We start from the raw sequence: 15,528 nt of genomic DNA on the forward strand, positions 1-15,528 counted from the left end.
CGCTCTGTTCCTGCCGAGCATGTGCCAGCCAGGCCCTGGAGCTCTGACCAGAGCCCCCTCCCTCGCTGCAACACTCCCTCACTGCCCCATCACGGTCTTTCCTTGGAGAAGCCACCCTGGCCGCACTGCTCCCCGAGGCACGCATGAGCCTTCCCTGGTTCTCACTAAACCCCATCAGGTCTGATCGCTGGTGTGGTGAAGGGGTGACCCAGGAGCCTCTCGTCAAGCCATGAACATGAGCGACTCAGTGCTGCACCCTGCCCTTCACCCCCTGGGGGTTTGAGGCTTCGTAAATCTTCCTGATAACCCAGCACTGAGAACAGATTAGCCGTGGGTAGCTGCTGCTCACTTCTGTACCCAGTTCAACAACATACAAGTGACAACTGGAGACTAACTGGAGACTGTTAAAAGCAAGTATTTACGTGTTTACAAAGCACATCCTCAGGACGGCCCCCGTTTCATTCCCGAGCATGTGTTGGGACCACTTCTGGAACTGGTGGGTCTGTCACTGCTTCTGTGGTCACACAGTGGTCCACCGAGGGACTGGCATCGAGGATCAAGGGTGGCAAAGGCCTGGGTCCTAGGGCAGCCACACCAGAAGGCGAGAAAAATCGCACTACTGACCCCGTGTCCTGCGAAAGGCAACTGCCCCCCTTGGGGTCTGCTCGGAGGCCCATGGCTCTCTGTCCACATTGTCACTGGTGTTCCTTTCTTTTCTTGGTGCTTTTAAATCCTCGTGATGCACCCTGACCGAAACAGATGGTAGAAGGTATTCTGAAAAGGAAAAAAGTCTTTATACTAAACCATTATGGTTTTTGCCAATAAAAAACCCAACTCGTAAAAGCAGCATCATGAGTATGCTCTTCTTGTTCTGGGGGGGCTCCTTCTCTTTCACTTTGTGGGACATTCAGCCCATGGGCGCTCCTTTCCCTGGATGCCCTGTACCCCAGGCCCCAGGGCAGCTCCCTTCCTGCGGCTAGCCAGCTGCCTTGGACCTGCTTCCTGAGGGACACTCTCCCAGCCGGCAGCGCGCTTGCCTGGGACACTTGGCCAGGAGGGCCGTTGATGCCAAGCTTCTAGGCCCAGGCTTCCTGTGACCCAGCATCTGGAAGAAGCCACGGGCATCCAGGACCCACTTGCAGGCCAAAGTCTGGGCGGGAGCGCGAGGGCAGCGGGAGGGATACAAGCCCATCTTCCTGTCTGTTTGCATTTGTTGGCAATCTCTTTTCTTCTGTCCAACATTTTCCCCAAAATTAGACTTAAAATCAAGTTTAACCCAATAAGAGAATAATCAGTATGAGAAAGACTTGTAGATCATAACTTCAGCAACTACAGCCAGTGGTCCTTCTATCCCAGTTTAGGCCACGATGCAAAGAGGAGGGGGTGCCTTGCCTTCCGGGGTCCCAAAGCAGGGCACGCACAAGAAACTGAGACATTCAAGAGAAACAGAAATAGTCAGGCTCTCAACCGCTGCGGAAGCCAACACTCCGACCCAGCATCTGCTTCTCTCTGTGAGAATACTGCCCAGGGTCAAGCCCAGCGTCATCCTCATAAAACACACATTCAGAACTTGCTGCAGACAGACGGCAGGTACTAACCTGTGGCTGTATATCCACCGCTCGCCCACGGGTTCTGGGAGGGGGGCTGCGTGTTCAGAGCAGACTTCCATGCCGTCCCCTCCCGACTGCTCCCCATCAGCCCCCAGAGGTTCTGCCGACACTCGTACAGTGGCCACTGGCGTGGCTGGGCTGTGGAGACAGAGGGGTGAGCGGTGGCCCCTGTGACCCTGTCTTCCCTCATGGACCAACTCACCACAAAAACACTACTGTTTCTTGCAAAAATATTTTATAGCTATCCTGGCATGCTGTAATTCTTAGACTACCAAGACAAAGACAAGCATTACGACAAAATCCCAAGTGAACATTAATATAACAGGTGTCACGTTTATAAGCTTAGTAACAATTACACTTTATCTTTTGAAAATAGTATTTCTGGGGTGCCACGTGGTAAATGCCTACCAAGGGAGCTGAAAGTCTTTTCATGACCATACGTGAGAAATGTACTAACGTTAACTACAGAGTACTGAGAGTCTCCTCCCTAACCCCTACTGGACCCAGCATTGCAGGGCTTTTCTCCTTGAAATGATCCCTCCATAAGGAGAGAGCTACCTCACATCCAAAGCCTCCCACTGTCCCATGCTGCAATGTGCTTTCAGAATTACATTACTTTAAAGAGCAAAGTCCCGCTGAGAGAAACTGGTCTGAAAAAACTTCAATCAACACAATTCTCAGGAGGTTCTGAAGGACCACTCAAAGAATCACTTGAAAGAGGCAAAGAAATACAACACAAATTCAAGAATTACCCCTGAAGCATTTCCCAAGTGCACTCTTAACAGTGACAGTGGCAAAGAGCTTTATTGTCAAGTCACCAACCAGACAAAAAAAATGACAGGGTCAGTGTGAGGGGAGGGCCTCACAGCCTGGGACAAATTCCCAGGGGCTGTCAGCACCACGTGGGGCTGGCACCTGGGAGGGGGGGCGAGGTGCAGGTACAGCTCTAGTGTGAGTGCAGAGAAAGGGGTGATGCTCCTAGACGCCCCGGGGCAGACAGTGCTGAGACCCCACTCATTCCCAACAGAGCAGCAAAACCATCCCCTACTGCTGATCATCAAAACCATCCTGACGAACAACTGCTGATCGGTCAGTGATTCCGTATCTGCAGCTAAACGTGACATAAGTAACGCAGATGCTTCACTACAGCGCCATCCTTAGAATCTCTACACCCAAAATGCTCTTCTAAATTCAATGGCCTGCAGCTTTTGCTTTGTGTCCCGCCTCGCATACCCTCTGCTTTTCTTCGGTTTATCAAATCGGAAGTCGGCTGGGTAGAGGTGACGTCTCACCAGGTGATCCTTCCTGTCTTTGCTGGTCTTGAACTTCTCTGTACAGCCTTCCACCAGGCACTGATACTGAAACGTAAATGATGTCACCTCTGTCCTGACCCCCACCTCCACGGTGCCCCCTCACCTGGCCCCTGACCCCCACCGCGCTGGTACCCACTAGGCAGACAGCTCAGGAACAAGCCCCCCGCCCCCTCCCCCCAGCCCCAGATGACTGCACTTGGGCCCAGTGGACGCGACGCATCACCCACCATGTCCTGCCTTTCGGACAGGATCTGGAACAGCGAGTCATGCCACTCCAGTATGTGGATGTCCAGCAGGTGGACGGAGGGGAAGGCCCGTCTGCAGAAGGAGCAGACGTTTCTGTGCAGAGTGTGGTAGTGGTGCTCATAGTCCTCCAGGGAGTCGAACACCTGGCAGCACCCTGCTACCTGACAGGTGAACTCGGGCACCCTGGCGAAGGAAACCACCTCGTGGGAAGGCCATTCTGCTGCTAACAGAGGGCCTCAGGCTGCCGGTCCACACCTGCCCTCCAAGTAGCCTGATAAAGCATTGATGTTTCCTTCCCAATCCCAAATCACATTCTCACAGGCCAGCTAGGAGGCGGCCAGGCCAGACAGGAGGGGCGTGGACGGTGGTTGGGCAGAGAGCGAGGCAGCAGGTCACCCGCTAGGGGCGGGCGGGGCCCGGGGAGGGGGCGGTGCTGGGCCCAGAGCCACTCACCTGGGCCTCTCAGGCGCCCCTGTCACCTGCGTGAGCACGTCCTGGAGGTAGAGGTGTCGCTGCACATCCCCGTCCTGCGGGACACGCACGTGGTGGGCGGGGCCGGGCGCGGTAGTCCCGTTTCTCCAGCGTCCGCAGGCTCCGCCCCCATCACCGGTCCACCCGCCCCGCAGGCCCCGCCCCTCCAGCGGCGGCCCCGACCATCGATCCCGCCCCGCCGGTCGGCTTCTCCAGCGGCCGCAGGCTCCGCCCCCACCATCGGTCCCGCCCCGCAGGCCCGCCCCTCCAGCCGGCCGCCCCCCTCGCCGCAGGCCTCGCCCCCACCCATCGGTCCCGCCCCGCAGGCCCCGCCCCTCCAGCGGCCGCCCCGACTGCAGGCTCCGCCCCCACCCAACGGTCCCGCCCCACAGGTCCGCCCCTCCCGCCGGCCCCGGCCCCGCCCCCGCCCGGAGTCGGCCGCATCCGCGTCGACAGCTGCCTTCTCGCCGTTTGGCTCACACACCTCGAAAAACTCGTGGTCCCGCGGGAAGCGCACCCGGCGCGCCGCGAAGTGGAAGGGCGGGGCCCCAGCCGCGGGGTCCCGCTCCACAGGCAGCGGCTCGGCCGCCCCGGGTGCCCCCACCAGGCGGGAGTGCAACGCGGGCGGCAGCTGCATCACCCTGCGCGCCAGCGGTACCGCAGCCTGCCGGCCACCGTCTGCGAGCGGGCCGGGCCGGAAGTGACGTCGCGTCACTTCCGCTACCGGCGCGGGCTGCGCGAGGGGCTTCGGCGGGTTGGGTCCAGACGCGGGGTGTCAGCGGTGAGTCCGGCGGGGGGCCGCGGCGCCTGAGCCTGGGGGGCGGCGAGGCCGGGCGCGGTCCTCCTTCCCTGCGCGCTCGTCCGGCGTGCGCAGCGCTTCCCCGCGTCGACTGCCCGCGGGCGCAGGCCGGCCAGTGGCTCGCCCCTGGACCGCGCGCTGTCAGACTCCGACGCCCGCGCTCCGGCGCCGCCCTGGCCCCTGTGTCGTCCCGCCCACGGTCGGGTCCCCACACGGGACCTCGGAGTTCCCTTCGCAGACCGTGACATGCGGACTCCTGCCTGTAAAAGCTCGCACTGCTCCTCTCAGCCTCCCGCCGGAAGGGCCGGGGCGGCCCCTGGGTCATTTCTGTCTGCGGGCCCGTCGCCAGACCGGAGCCAGAGTGGTCTGTGGACATTTCGCGCTTCACGGTAGCGCGTCTTGTTGGAAGCCCTTCGGCGGCCTCCCGTGACCTTGGTCCCCCTGGTCCAGGGGCCCTCTCTTGGCCGGTCAGGCCCTGCCTGTTCGGCCTGCCTTTCTAGTGTCCTGCATCCCGTCAGCGCCTGGGATGTGCAGGACGCTGTGCCCGGTGCCCCCCGCGGAAGAAGTAGAGGCGGGCTCTGCTACCTTGGAGCCTACTGCCTAGCTGGGGAGACGACTGTGAAACAGTTACCTAATTAAAACGGTGATGGATGATTTAAGGGATGCCACGATGCTGGGGACTTGCCGTAGGGGGTGGGCGGGATGGCTCCAAGGCTGACTCTCCACTCCTCGCACAGATGGTTCAGCGTGGAGTAGGACGTGCACACGCATGCACGCAATGGTCAGGAAAAGGGGGTCTGTCTTTAACAAATTAAAAAATAACTTTAAAAAACGTAATTTAAAAAGTGTAATTAACTTATTTCATTCTGGAAGTAAAGGTGTGTGGCTACGTTCCCAGTCAATCATTTTTGCAGCTGGGAAGAGCTCTGGACAGACTCTGTTTTTCTTTTTTTTAAAGATTTTATTTATTTATTTGAGAGAGAGAGAGAATGAGAGACAGAGAGCATGAGAGGGAGGAGGGTCAGAGGGAGAAGCAGACTCTCTGCCGAGCAGGGAGCCCGATGCGGGACTCGATCCCGGGACTCCAGGATCATGACCTGAGCCGAAGGCAGTCGCTTAACCAACTGAGCCACCCAGGCGCCCTGTTTTTCATCTCTTATGAAAAAGCATTAGGAGTCGACTTTTTTTCACAAACTGTCTAATGTTTTCCAAGCCCATTTGTGCAATTAGCTTTGAGCTCTCAACAAACACTCGCTGCCACCTCTCTGCCTAACTCATTCCTGGGGAAATGTGCAGTAGGCGCCCTTGCCTCCACCCTCTGCACAGCTCACGGTCGGGGAGGAGGAGAGTTCTGCCCTGTCACAGACGTCTGTGTTTGCGGCCACTAACAGAAGAACTCAGGAGCGTCAGAAAGATCTAGTGGGCTCTTGTGGTTAGATGCTCCTCAATGTTGTTTTCAGTGGGGATGCTGTGGACATTTTTGGTGGGGTGCTTCTGTTGGTGTTTAGGTTCTCTGGTCTCCTGCCCACCGAATACCAAGAGCACCCTTCTGGTCACTGTGACAACCAGAAGTGTCCCTTACACATTTCCAGATGTCCTCCCAGGAGAGGTCCTGCTTGCAGCTGAGAGCAGGTTCTTGCAGGAATCGTTCCAGATCTCCACAGAGAACTGGCTTCCTTGTACATTAATATTTGTGACGTGGGCATGTCTGTGCTTGTATTTTTACCACAAACACAAGGTTTTGTGCAGATAGTTTTAAAATAAACGTTCTCTCAGATGATCATTCTTCTGAAGTGCTCTCTCCACCTGCTTGTATCTGGTGGACAGCTGTTTCCTTTCGGTGGGAAACAACGTGCTTGCCATCTAGCATGACAAAGGGTCCTCAGTCCAGCCAGTATAGGACAACCCACATTCCTTGGGAAACCTTGTAGCACATGGATAAAACCAATTGCCCTTGGATTCAGAGAGGCCTCAGTGGGAAAGTTCCGTGTCCTCTTTGCTGTCTTGCTTGTAGTTTACAGTGCCTCGTTTGGGGTCCTCTGTGATTGGTAAGGTAACTGATGGTTTAGGATGCTGTTGGTGACTCAGATCCAGTTTTCCTTTTGTAAAACCAGCCAGTTCTCCAGTAACAACATTTGCACTTGGTCAGCCCTACGTAGTAAAAGCACACTTATTCTTGCTTCTCTAGTAACAACACCATAGGACTTAACCAAGTATGGGCCCTTTGGTGCTTTCACAGCAGCTCTGTGGGTACGATTTACTAGTCAGCCTTGTCAGAAGAAGCCTAGAGAGGACAGGCTCCTTGCCTAGGGCCCTATAGCCCAGACCTGGCCATGTCGGGGTTCAGACTGGCTGGGACTCCACAACCCATGCCCTGCTGCACCTCATGTCCGTGACTGGTTACTGTGAGCACCTCCTGATTTTACAAGTATGTGTGTTCATGCTTAACTGTTCTGCTTTTATGTTTGGAGATACCCTGGCTCTGGCCAGTTTTAAATGTTTATATACTAGGAGATGAGGGCCTCACTTTCTCAGTGTGGATTTGCAAATTAATATTCATTAGTTAACTAGCATTGCGGGAGTGTGTGCTGAGTCTTCTCTGCTTGATGCTTGATATTTAACTTGGGCCTCGTCTTCACTACAGCTGTTAGCACACTTTTGTTTTTATAAACGGCTTTCCTCTTACCTTTAGGAAAACCTGTTGTGATGTTGTTTCAGAGCCAAAACTATGAGTGAATTTCGGATTCACCATGACGTCAATGAGCTGCTCAGCTTGCTGCGTGTCCACGGAGGGGATGGGGCTGAGGTCTATATCGACCTGCTGCAGAAGAATAGGACCCCCTATGTCACAACCACTGTATCTGCACACAGTGCCAAGGTGGGTTCCGTCCCTGGTGCTGCGCTGTGCCCTGGGCGAGGCGGGCCCCGTCCCGGTGCTGCACTGGGCCCTGGGCGAGGCGGGCCCCGTCCTGGTGCAGCGCTGTGCACAAAGTTCACCAGCTTCCTGCCTGAGCAGCCACAGCATCACCAGTGTTGATGGTGGACAATGCTTGTTAAAGGCTTTTCTTGGACCAAGTATTGTGCTCAACTCAGTGCTTCTGATGATTCCTCATAGCAGTTCTTGTAACTCACCCTGTTGTACAGATGAGTAATTGGAGGCTCAGGGAGAGCGCTGGGCTGTCAACCTGACCTCAGAACGCAGGTTCTGGGTCCCGTGAGGAAGGAGACTCCTATTCCTCTGGATGAAAAGGAAGCTCCTGGTGATGCCTGGCCTACTCAGTTGCCTGGAGCATGCGACTCTTGATCTCGGGGTCATGAGTTTGAGCCCCACATTGGGTGTAAAAATTACTTAAAAAAATAAAAATAAAAAACTTGAAAAGAAAAGGAAGCTCTTGGTATTAACTGTATTGACATCCCTTTAAAGCAAATTTTTCTATCTTTATTCAAATAATATATAATTCAAAATTACAGATTTTCAGTAAGAGAGAATTTTGAAATTTATTTTTAGGAACACATCATGAAGCTTCAATTATTTATTTATTTATTTATTTTTTAAGATTTTATTTATTTATTTGACAGAGAGAGAGACAGCGAGAGCAGGAACACAAGCAGGGGGAGTGGGAGAGGGAGAAGCAGGCTTCCCGCCGAGCAGGGAGCCCGATGTGGGGACTTGATCCCAGGACCCTGGGATCATGACCTGAGCCGAAGGCAGACGCTTAACGACTGAGCCACCCAGGCGCCCCGAAGCTTCAATTATTTAAATAGATTAATAATGGCACCATAATAATTAGGAAAATTCACTGAGCGGAGAGTGTTTGGGAACGCAAAAGTGAATGTAATTTATAACAAGGGAAACACCATAAATCAGTGAGCAAACATAACCCCTGAGCCTGTGCCTAATTCCAAAGGGAATAGCATTGAATGTATGAAGCAAATGCATAAACTGTTAGAAAAATCTAAGTGGTTATTTCCTGATCTCAGGCTGAGGAAGCATAACAGGAGGGAAACTACAGGGGAGACCGTGCATAGGGTTAACAAACTGTTTGTTGGGTTTAAGTCTTATTTCAGAGGTATGTGATCATTTAGCCTACCTAATTTCACTATTTTGGTTTTTGTGTTTAATTTTCTGGAAGATTTTTAAAAGTTGTTATTGTCACTGAATCTCTCGTGTTTGTGCTTTTGAGGTTAAAATAGCAGAATTTTCTCGTACTCCAGAAGATTTTCTAAAGAAATATGATGAACTGAAATCTAAAAACACAAGGAACCTTGACCCGCTGGTGTACCTGTTATCAAAACTTACGGAGGACAGAGAGGTAACGGCTGCATGGGCTCACGTTGGGAGTGTCGGGAAAGGCGAACGTGTGGCGGGCTTCTGACGGAGCTCGTGGGGGGGCTTGCGCTGGTGGACGCTTGCGAGGTTTGCCCCGTTGAGACAGCGCCCCTGATGGCACATTTCTGGCTGCTTCCCCTGCCCCATGCTGGTGGCACCGTGAGGTACCGTACGGATGTGTTTGTGCTGCTTCAGAGAGGACGGAGCTCACGCTCGCAGTGAACTTGAGAAGTATTACAGCTGCCACCTCCCGGGGGAGGGGGGCTTTACTTTTCGTTGTCTCATGCTGTGTTCTCACGTGTTGTGAATTGTGCATGTGTCCTTTGCGACACTAAGGAAAGCACTCAGGTCGAGGCTGGAGGAGCCGCTGCGCCCGCGAGCGTCCAGGGAGGTGCCTGGCCCTGTCCCTCTGCAGGCCCAGGGCCTGTTCAGGGGTCAAGGATGCGGCCGGGCATGGACAGAGTGGTCCCACTGCAGTATGGGAGACTGGCCGAGCGCAGAGACGGGGCCGTGCCCTTGGGAACGGAGTTTGGAGATTGGCTGTCAAGCGGCCATCGGATTCTCCTCCTGTCCTGATTTGGAGCCGTGGCACCTTGTGGCAGCAAACGCTGAGAGACCAGACTGCAGCTCAGGGACTCGTGGGGGTCCCGTTGTTCCTCCACGTGGAGTCGGCAAGGAAGGAAGCGGGGGCTGGCTGTGCTCTGCAGAGCTGGCCCATGTGATCGTGGTCTTGTGTGTTTTCAGACTCTGCAGTATTTACAACAGAATGCGAAAGAACGCGCCGAGCTTGCAGCCAGCGCTGCAGGCAGCGGCTCCACCAACTTCAGTGCCCCTGCCACGGCCTCCAAAATCTCCATGCAGGAGCTTGAGGAGCTGAGGAAGCAGCTTGGCAGTGTGGCCACGGGCTCCACGCTACAGCAGGTAGGGCTCCCCCACCACCCTCAGGGGTGACAGTCCTGGACCGCAGGAGTGGATAACGGTGCAGGAAGGTTCTGACCCACCAGGCTGTCAGGCTTGCCTGTCGGGGGCACTCGCATGGATCTCAGCCTCCGTAAATTGTGACTGTTCCTTTCCCTCAATTAGTTTTTGACAGTTTATTTTTGTAAGAATGTACTTTATAGGGGCGCCTGGATGGCTCAGTTGGTTGGGCGACTGCCTTCGGCTCAGGTCATGATCCTGGAGTCCCGGGATCGAGTCCCGCATCGGGCTCCCTGCTCGGCAGGGAGTCTGCTTCTCCCTCTGACCCTCCTCCCTCTTGTGCTCTCTGTCTCTCATTCTCTCTCTCGCAAATAAATAAATAAAATCTTTAAAAAAAAAAAAAAAAAAGGAATATACTTTATAGACCATTTTCTATCTCTCATACTTACCGCTTCTCCTGCTCTTGATTTCATGTCCTGCCCCAGTTCCTTGATGTATGTCTGTCTTCTCATGGGGTTGCCCCTGTGGCCTTCAGGCCCCTCAGAGCAGCACCCATGAGGGTCTGAGCAGAGCTTGTGCTTGTTGAGCTCAGTGGCTCTGACCGGCACGGCAGCCAGCGCTGGTTGCTTGTCTTACATCAGCACCTCCCGTGTCCTCACACTGCTACCCTGTGTGACAGATGAGGAAATAGTTGCACCTCCCCTCTCGCTGGCCACCCTTGACCTGGTACTTCTGAGGACTGCCCTGGTCAGCTTCTGGTGGCTGGTCCCGCAGGAGGACCGCAGCTCTGGGCATGTGCAGGAGGTGGCCTCTCCCCCTGGCCCTGAGGGGCCCAGGTAGGGGCTCCCTTCTCTAGCTGGCTGTCCCAGGGGCCTTGTCTCCACCCATCAGGTCATGTCTAGACTTCGTGCCACCAGGAAAAAGCCATTGAGTCTATGTGTAGGGGTTCCCAAGAAAGGTGCAGCTTGTTGCCCGTGCTCCTGGCTTACCTGTGGGTTCTGCACAGACCGAGACCCCAGTGAGAGGCGGCGTCCCTGTCTTATCACCAGAGCCTTGCGCTGTGATGGGCATGGAGACGCTCATTTCTTCACGTTTTTATTGAACCCTCCTGTGTTGAGTGATTGACTCCTCTGGTGCCGTAGATGTCAGTTTTAAGTATTGGTACTAAAAGTATGTCTCTTTTTGTTTTTGAAAATATCCTCACCAGTCTCTAGAACTTACAAGAAAGTTGCTTCGAGATAAGCAGAACAAAAAAAATTCCGGCCAGCGCCTCCCTGTCTTTCCGCCGTGGGTATATGAGAGACCCACACTGGTTGGGGATTTCCTGACTGGCTCAGGCGTGAGCACGGACACGGCTGTGCCTGTAGGTAGGTGATGTGTGTGTTTCTAACACCCGGTGCCTTTGAGCGTGTGGTGCACTGCCCTTCCTGAGTTCTCATCCTCGGTAGTGCCGAGCTCTTGTGGTCTCGCTGCCTCTGGATGTTCCTTTCTCTCTCCTCCTCCCCCCACCTCATCTTCCAAGCAGATCCTTGGGGCTTGCTCCCAGGTCTTCCTTGCCACTTTTCCTTTGCAGGGTGACCTCGTTTGTTTTAAGGAATCATATTGTCCCCATTGCGATCCCAGATCTCTATCCTCAGGATGTCTCCCTGAATTTTGGTCTCACGTGGCCATCTGTCTGTTGTGTGTGTCTGCAGTGGGGCTCCTGACCCTCCCTCTAGTGTCTCCACTTTTCGCACGGCGACTGGTCACAGGTCACCGGGTCCTGGAGTGGCACCTGTGTTTGCTTCCTTCCCGCTGCACCAGCCTGGTCTCAGGCCCCCCCCCGCCACCATCTGTCCCTCTTGCCCAGACACAGTCCTTCTGCTCTCACTGGCTTGGGGCTCAGCACCTCCTCAGAGCTTGCTGTGTTAAAGGAATGTTATGGATCTGCTCTGTCTGGTATGTGGCCATCTGTGGAACGTAGCAAATGGGCATTGAACTGCAGCTGGTGCGGCTGAGGAATGGGTGTTTAGCTTTCTTTCCCTTGGCCCAGGTAGCCGGTGGCGTGGGGCCTCGCATCCTGCCCTGCTGCCCTGTGGCTGTCTCCGTCATCCCAGAGCTAGCGGCTTTGAGCCTCAGGCCTGTGTCCCGTGTAGCTTCTCTAGTGACCCCTCAAACTCTGGGGAGCCGCAGAGACCCTGGTGGATTGGCCTCCAGGCCACAGCTCGCTGTGCAGTGTCCCCTCAGCCTGGCTTGTTCCCCTGTCCCTTCAGCGCTCAGCCTCCAGGCTGGCTGTGCCACCCCGCTGTTCTTGCTCTCTCAGCCTGCGACGCTGTCCTCTTCCATGTGTGAGCAGGGTGCTGGAGGGCAGGGTGGCATCTGCCCCCCGAGGCCAGGGTCCCCACCGCAGGACCAGCTGACCCGGTGCTGCACCCCTTACCCCCCCACTGAAGGCATCCACTGGGGCTCTAACTGGGCTGATGCTCAGATTTCAAGTGAGTTGGGGGGGGTTGATGGCGATTCCTAGAAGGCACCCCTGCGCTTGAGAACCAGGAAGCCGAGCCTTGCGCTCCGGTCGGAGCTGTGAGCGGGCTTGTCCTGATGGCCGTCAGAGCTGTGGAGAGGAAGCGGAGCTCGAAGTCCGGAGCGTGGCTCTGAAGGCCGCGTGACCCGTGCCTCGCCCGGACCGGCGGCTGCTGTGCTCAGAGCCTGTGCCCGCCGTCAGCAGGCTGGTGCGCTGGTGGGCGGCGCCAGCAGTGCTCCCATGAAGCACCCCGTGCGCTGCAGCGCTGCCCTGCGCCGCCAGGCCCCGGTTCTGCGGTGCCACGGGGCTGACGGGCTCCCACTGGGCCGGCTGCGCAGGGCTGGGCTGCGGGGCGGGGCACGGACACCGTTCTGTTGCTGCTGCGTGTGCTCCCCATGCGTGGCCGTCTGTCCCAGCAGAGGAGGATGCCGAGGGTTGTGAACCGAGAGAGGCAGGGAGCTGCCTGGGCCTGTTTGGCCGGCGGCCCTGGCTGATGGCTTGTGACTGTCCTTAACTGGGTGGTTGTAAGGAAACCGTCTCATACTGTGCACACGTGCTGGAAGTTGTCACCACTTCCAAGTCTTTAAAGAAAGTCTTTTCATCCCACAGCAGCCCAGACTTGTTAAGTTGTGACGAGTGCTGTAACAACAGCTTACGTCAGAAGTGCTTCTTATATTCCTGACTTTCTCCTTTTAAATGTCAGGCTTTTATTTGTGTCCAGAGGGTTTTATCTGCCTGGTGCTTTAAGGCTGTGGTGCATTGCCCAGGCTCCACCTGTCCTGTGCTCGTGGTGCTTTTGGAATCCCAGCCTTTAAAAGCTCCCTGGGATGAGTCAGATCCCAGTGAACAGCCTGATTCTCATGCCCATGAATGTTTGAGGGAATAACAGAGAAATCAGTAGAGGGTGCCTGAGTAGATTAGGGCAGGAGAAAGGTCAGTGGGAGTGAGGGGCCCTGGAGGTGAGGCCATGGCCCAGCTGGTATCTGCGGCCCACAGGCACGCTGCCCCTGGCCTCCCAAGAGTCGGCCGTGGTGGAGGACCTGCTCTATGTGCTGGTGGGTGTGGACGGCAGGTACATCACCGCCCAGCCCCTCACTGGGAGGCAGAGCCGCACCTTCCTCGTGGACCCCAACCTCGACCTGTCCATCAGGGAGCTGGTGAACAGGATCCTCCCCGTGGCTTCCAGTTACTCCACGGTGACCAGGTAGATGCCAGACGGGACCTGAGGCTGGACACGGGCCTTCCCAGGTGCTCTTGACCCCTGCAGCTCCCACTTTGTGTCTGTAAAGATCATTTGACTCCTTTTCTAAAGAGCGTCCTCATCTTGTTGTGACCTGGTTTCATGCCTGACACGGTTTTGAAGGGCCTGGGGACAAGTGCAGGGGGCTGGTTTCGAAGAGCTTGAGTGGGGAGGGGGCTCAGAGCATCTGACATCTAATCTGAAAATGTAGCCTCCCCTGCTCATGGGTCCTGGGTGCTCCTTTCCCTCCTAGGTTCATTGAAGAAAAGTCTTCCTTTGAATACGGACAGGTGAACCATGCCTTGGCGGCAGCCATGAGAACCCTAGTGAAGGAGTACCTGATCCTGGTCACGCAGCTGGAGCAGCTGCAGAGGCAGGGCCTGTTGTCACTTCAGAAGCTCTGGTTCTACATCCAGCCGGCCATGCGCACCGTCGACATCCTGGCCTCCCTTGGTGCGTGCCTACCCTCCCACCCGCCATGTCGGCCGGGCCATGGGAGGGACTTGGGGCAGTGGGCAGGCACATTGCATGGCGGGTGGGTCGTGGCGTGTGAAGGTGAGACTCCCAGACCAGCGTGCGAGGCATTCGTTTCTTCACTGTGGACGCCAGGGTGTGAGGCCAAAGCCTGTATTGCTTCGTGTTTTAATCTGTGGGAGGAAAACTCTGGAAGCTCTTACTGATAAACTTTCATTAGTGATCACGAGCTTACGGTTTGAGTGTCCCCCACAAAAGGAGCACCTGGGGTGTCGTGACGTAGCTGGGGGAGCCACGGGCAGCCCTTCTCAGCACTGAGTGCCGCCCCCCCTCCTGGCAGCCACCTCGGTGGATAAGGGCGAGTGTGTCGGGGGGTCCACCCTGAGCCTTCTCCACGACCGGAGCTTCAACTACACGGGCGACAGCCAGGCGCAGGAGCTGTGCTTGTACTTAACCAAGGCCGCCAGCGTGCCCTACTTCGAGATCCTGGAGAAGTGGATCTATAGAGGGATAATCAATGACCCCTACAGGTAGGGCTCGTGGAGCCTGGGGAAACCCGGGTAAGAGGCCACATGCAGCCACGCTGCCCAGGGAGGCTTCAGCGTGTCGAGTGGTGGGGTCAGAATCACCTCCGTGCGGCTCCCGGCCTCCTGCCGCGGGCTTCTGTCGCAGCTGGGGAGGGTGGGTGTCCAGCACGTTCGAGGAGCCGGGCGGCCCATAGACAAGTCTGTCCTGTTGAGGTGTATTTGCTAAAGGACTTGAAAAGCCAGGCCTAGAAGTAGCGTTTCCCTGCTGGTGATTCGCGTAACAGTCTGGGGGGGGCCTGACAATGTGATTTTAAAACCGTGCCTCGCTAAGAGATATCTGAAACAGGCGTGAAGGGGTTGCCCCCCTGCTGTGGGGGTCGGCTCGTTGCCTGTGTTCACACGGGAGGGAAGGGCTACGTTCCCCTGACGGGTGGAACTAGAGAGGTCGACCTGCGCCCCCGTGGCCCTGAATGTCCTCGGAGCCCCGGAGCGGGCTCTCAGCTGGGGACGGTGGGCGCGGGACATGCTGAGCCCATCGGCCTGTTGGCGTGGCTTGCCGCCTGAGAGCGTCCTGTGCTTGCCAGTGAGTTCATGGTGGAGGAGCACGAGCTGCGGAAGGAGAAGATCCAGGAGGACTACAACGACAAGTACTGGGATCAGAGGTACACCGTCGTGCAGCGGCAGATCCCCTCCTTCCTGCAGAAGATGGTCGGCAAGGTGCTCAGCACAGGTGAGCCTCGCGCCCCAGCCCAGCACACGCTCGCCCTCTGTCCTGTGGCTCTGTCTCTGTGCCCCTGCTGCTGGGCAGGGGCCCCGCCGTGCGCTGCAAGGGCTGCAGAGCCTCCACAGGGTCTTCTTGTGCCTGGCTATTGTCCCGTCTGACTCCTGCGGCTCTGGGTGCTGTCATTTTGTTCCCTGACCCCAGGAGGTTGGCTCCCAGGTGGCTTTTCTTCACTACTTCGTTTCTAGAGCTCTGTTACCACTGACAGGAAAGTTGCTTTCCTGCTCCCAGCCGGCGCCAGACGTGCGGCTTTTCCACACCAACATCCAGCTCTCCTGTTGTCTGTGCACACCAGCTGGGCGTCCTGTGAATTAGC

The 15,528-nt window shown here is 56.2% G+C and overlaps 2 protein-coding genes across 4 annotated transcripts; one reads left to right on the forward strand and one right to left on the reverse strand.

Moving 5' to 3' along the window:
• Nucleotides 1-399: 399 nt before the first annotated feature.
• On the reverse strand, nucleotides 400-4,277 carry ZNF511 (zinc finger protein 511). 3 transcript variants are annotated; one of them, XM_081823261.1, is made up of 7 exons: nucleotides 4,125-4,277; nucleotides 3,623-3,696; nucleotides 3,151-3,352; nucleotides 2,844-2,968; nucleotides 1,599-1,748; nucleotides 1,322-1,427; nucleotides 400-774 (listed from the first exon to the last, which is right to left on the reverse strand). In XM_081823261.1, exons 1-6 carry the CDS (start codon nucleotides 4,275-4,277, stop codon nucleotides 1,358-1,360), a joined length of 774 nt encoding a protein of 257 aa, XP_081679387.1. In that variant the 3' UTR covers nucleotides 400-774; nucleotides 1,322-1,357. The 3 variants fall into 3 exon arrangements, with proteins under 3 accessions (XP_081679387.1, XP_081679388.1, XP_006745165.2); XM_081823262.1 differs by lacking the exon at nucleotides 1,322-1,427 and having other exon boundaries at nucleotides 3,151-3,241; XM_006745102.2 differs by lacking the exon at nucleotides 1,322-1,427.
• A 4-nt stretch (nucleotides 4,278-4,281) lies between these two features.
• Nucleotides 4,282-15,328, forward strand: TUBGCP2 (tubulin gamma complex component 2). Its single transcript, XM_081823259.1, has 9 exons — nucleotides 4,282-4,421; nucleotides 7,158-7,317; nucleotides 8,624-8,752; nucleotides 9,514-9,690; nucleotides 10,895-11,054; nucleotides 13,187-13,394; nucleotides 13,684-13,883; nucleotides 14,245-14,434; nucleotides 15,016-15,328. The coding sequence occupies exons 2-9, from the start codon at nucleotides 7,168-7,170 to the stop codon at nucleotides 15,311-15,313; spliced, it is 1,512 nt and encodes a 503-aa protein (XP_081679385.1). The 5' UTR covers nucleotides 4,282-4,421; nucleotides 7,158-7,167; the 3' UTR covers nucleotides 15,314-15,328.
• Nucleotides 15,329-15,528: the final 200 nt, after the last annotated feature.

The sequence above is a fragment of the Leptonychotes weddellii genome, chromosome 6 (assembly GCF_054177405.1).
Source record: "Leptonychotes weddellii isolate Sample4059 chromosome 6, ASM5417740v2, whole genome shotgun sequence".
Classification (NCBI taxonomy): Eukaryota; Metazoa; Chordata; class Mammalia; order Carnivora; family Phocidae; genus Leptonychotes; species Leptonychotes weddellii.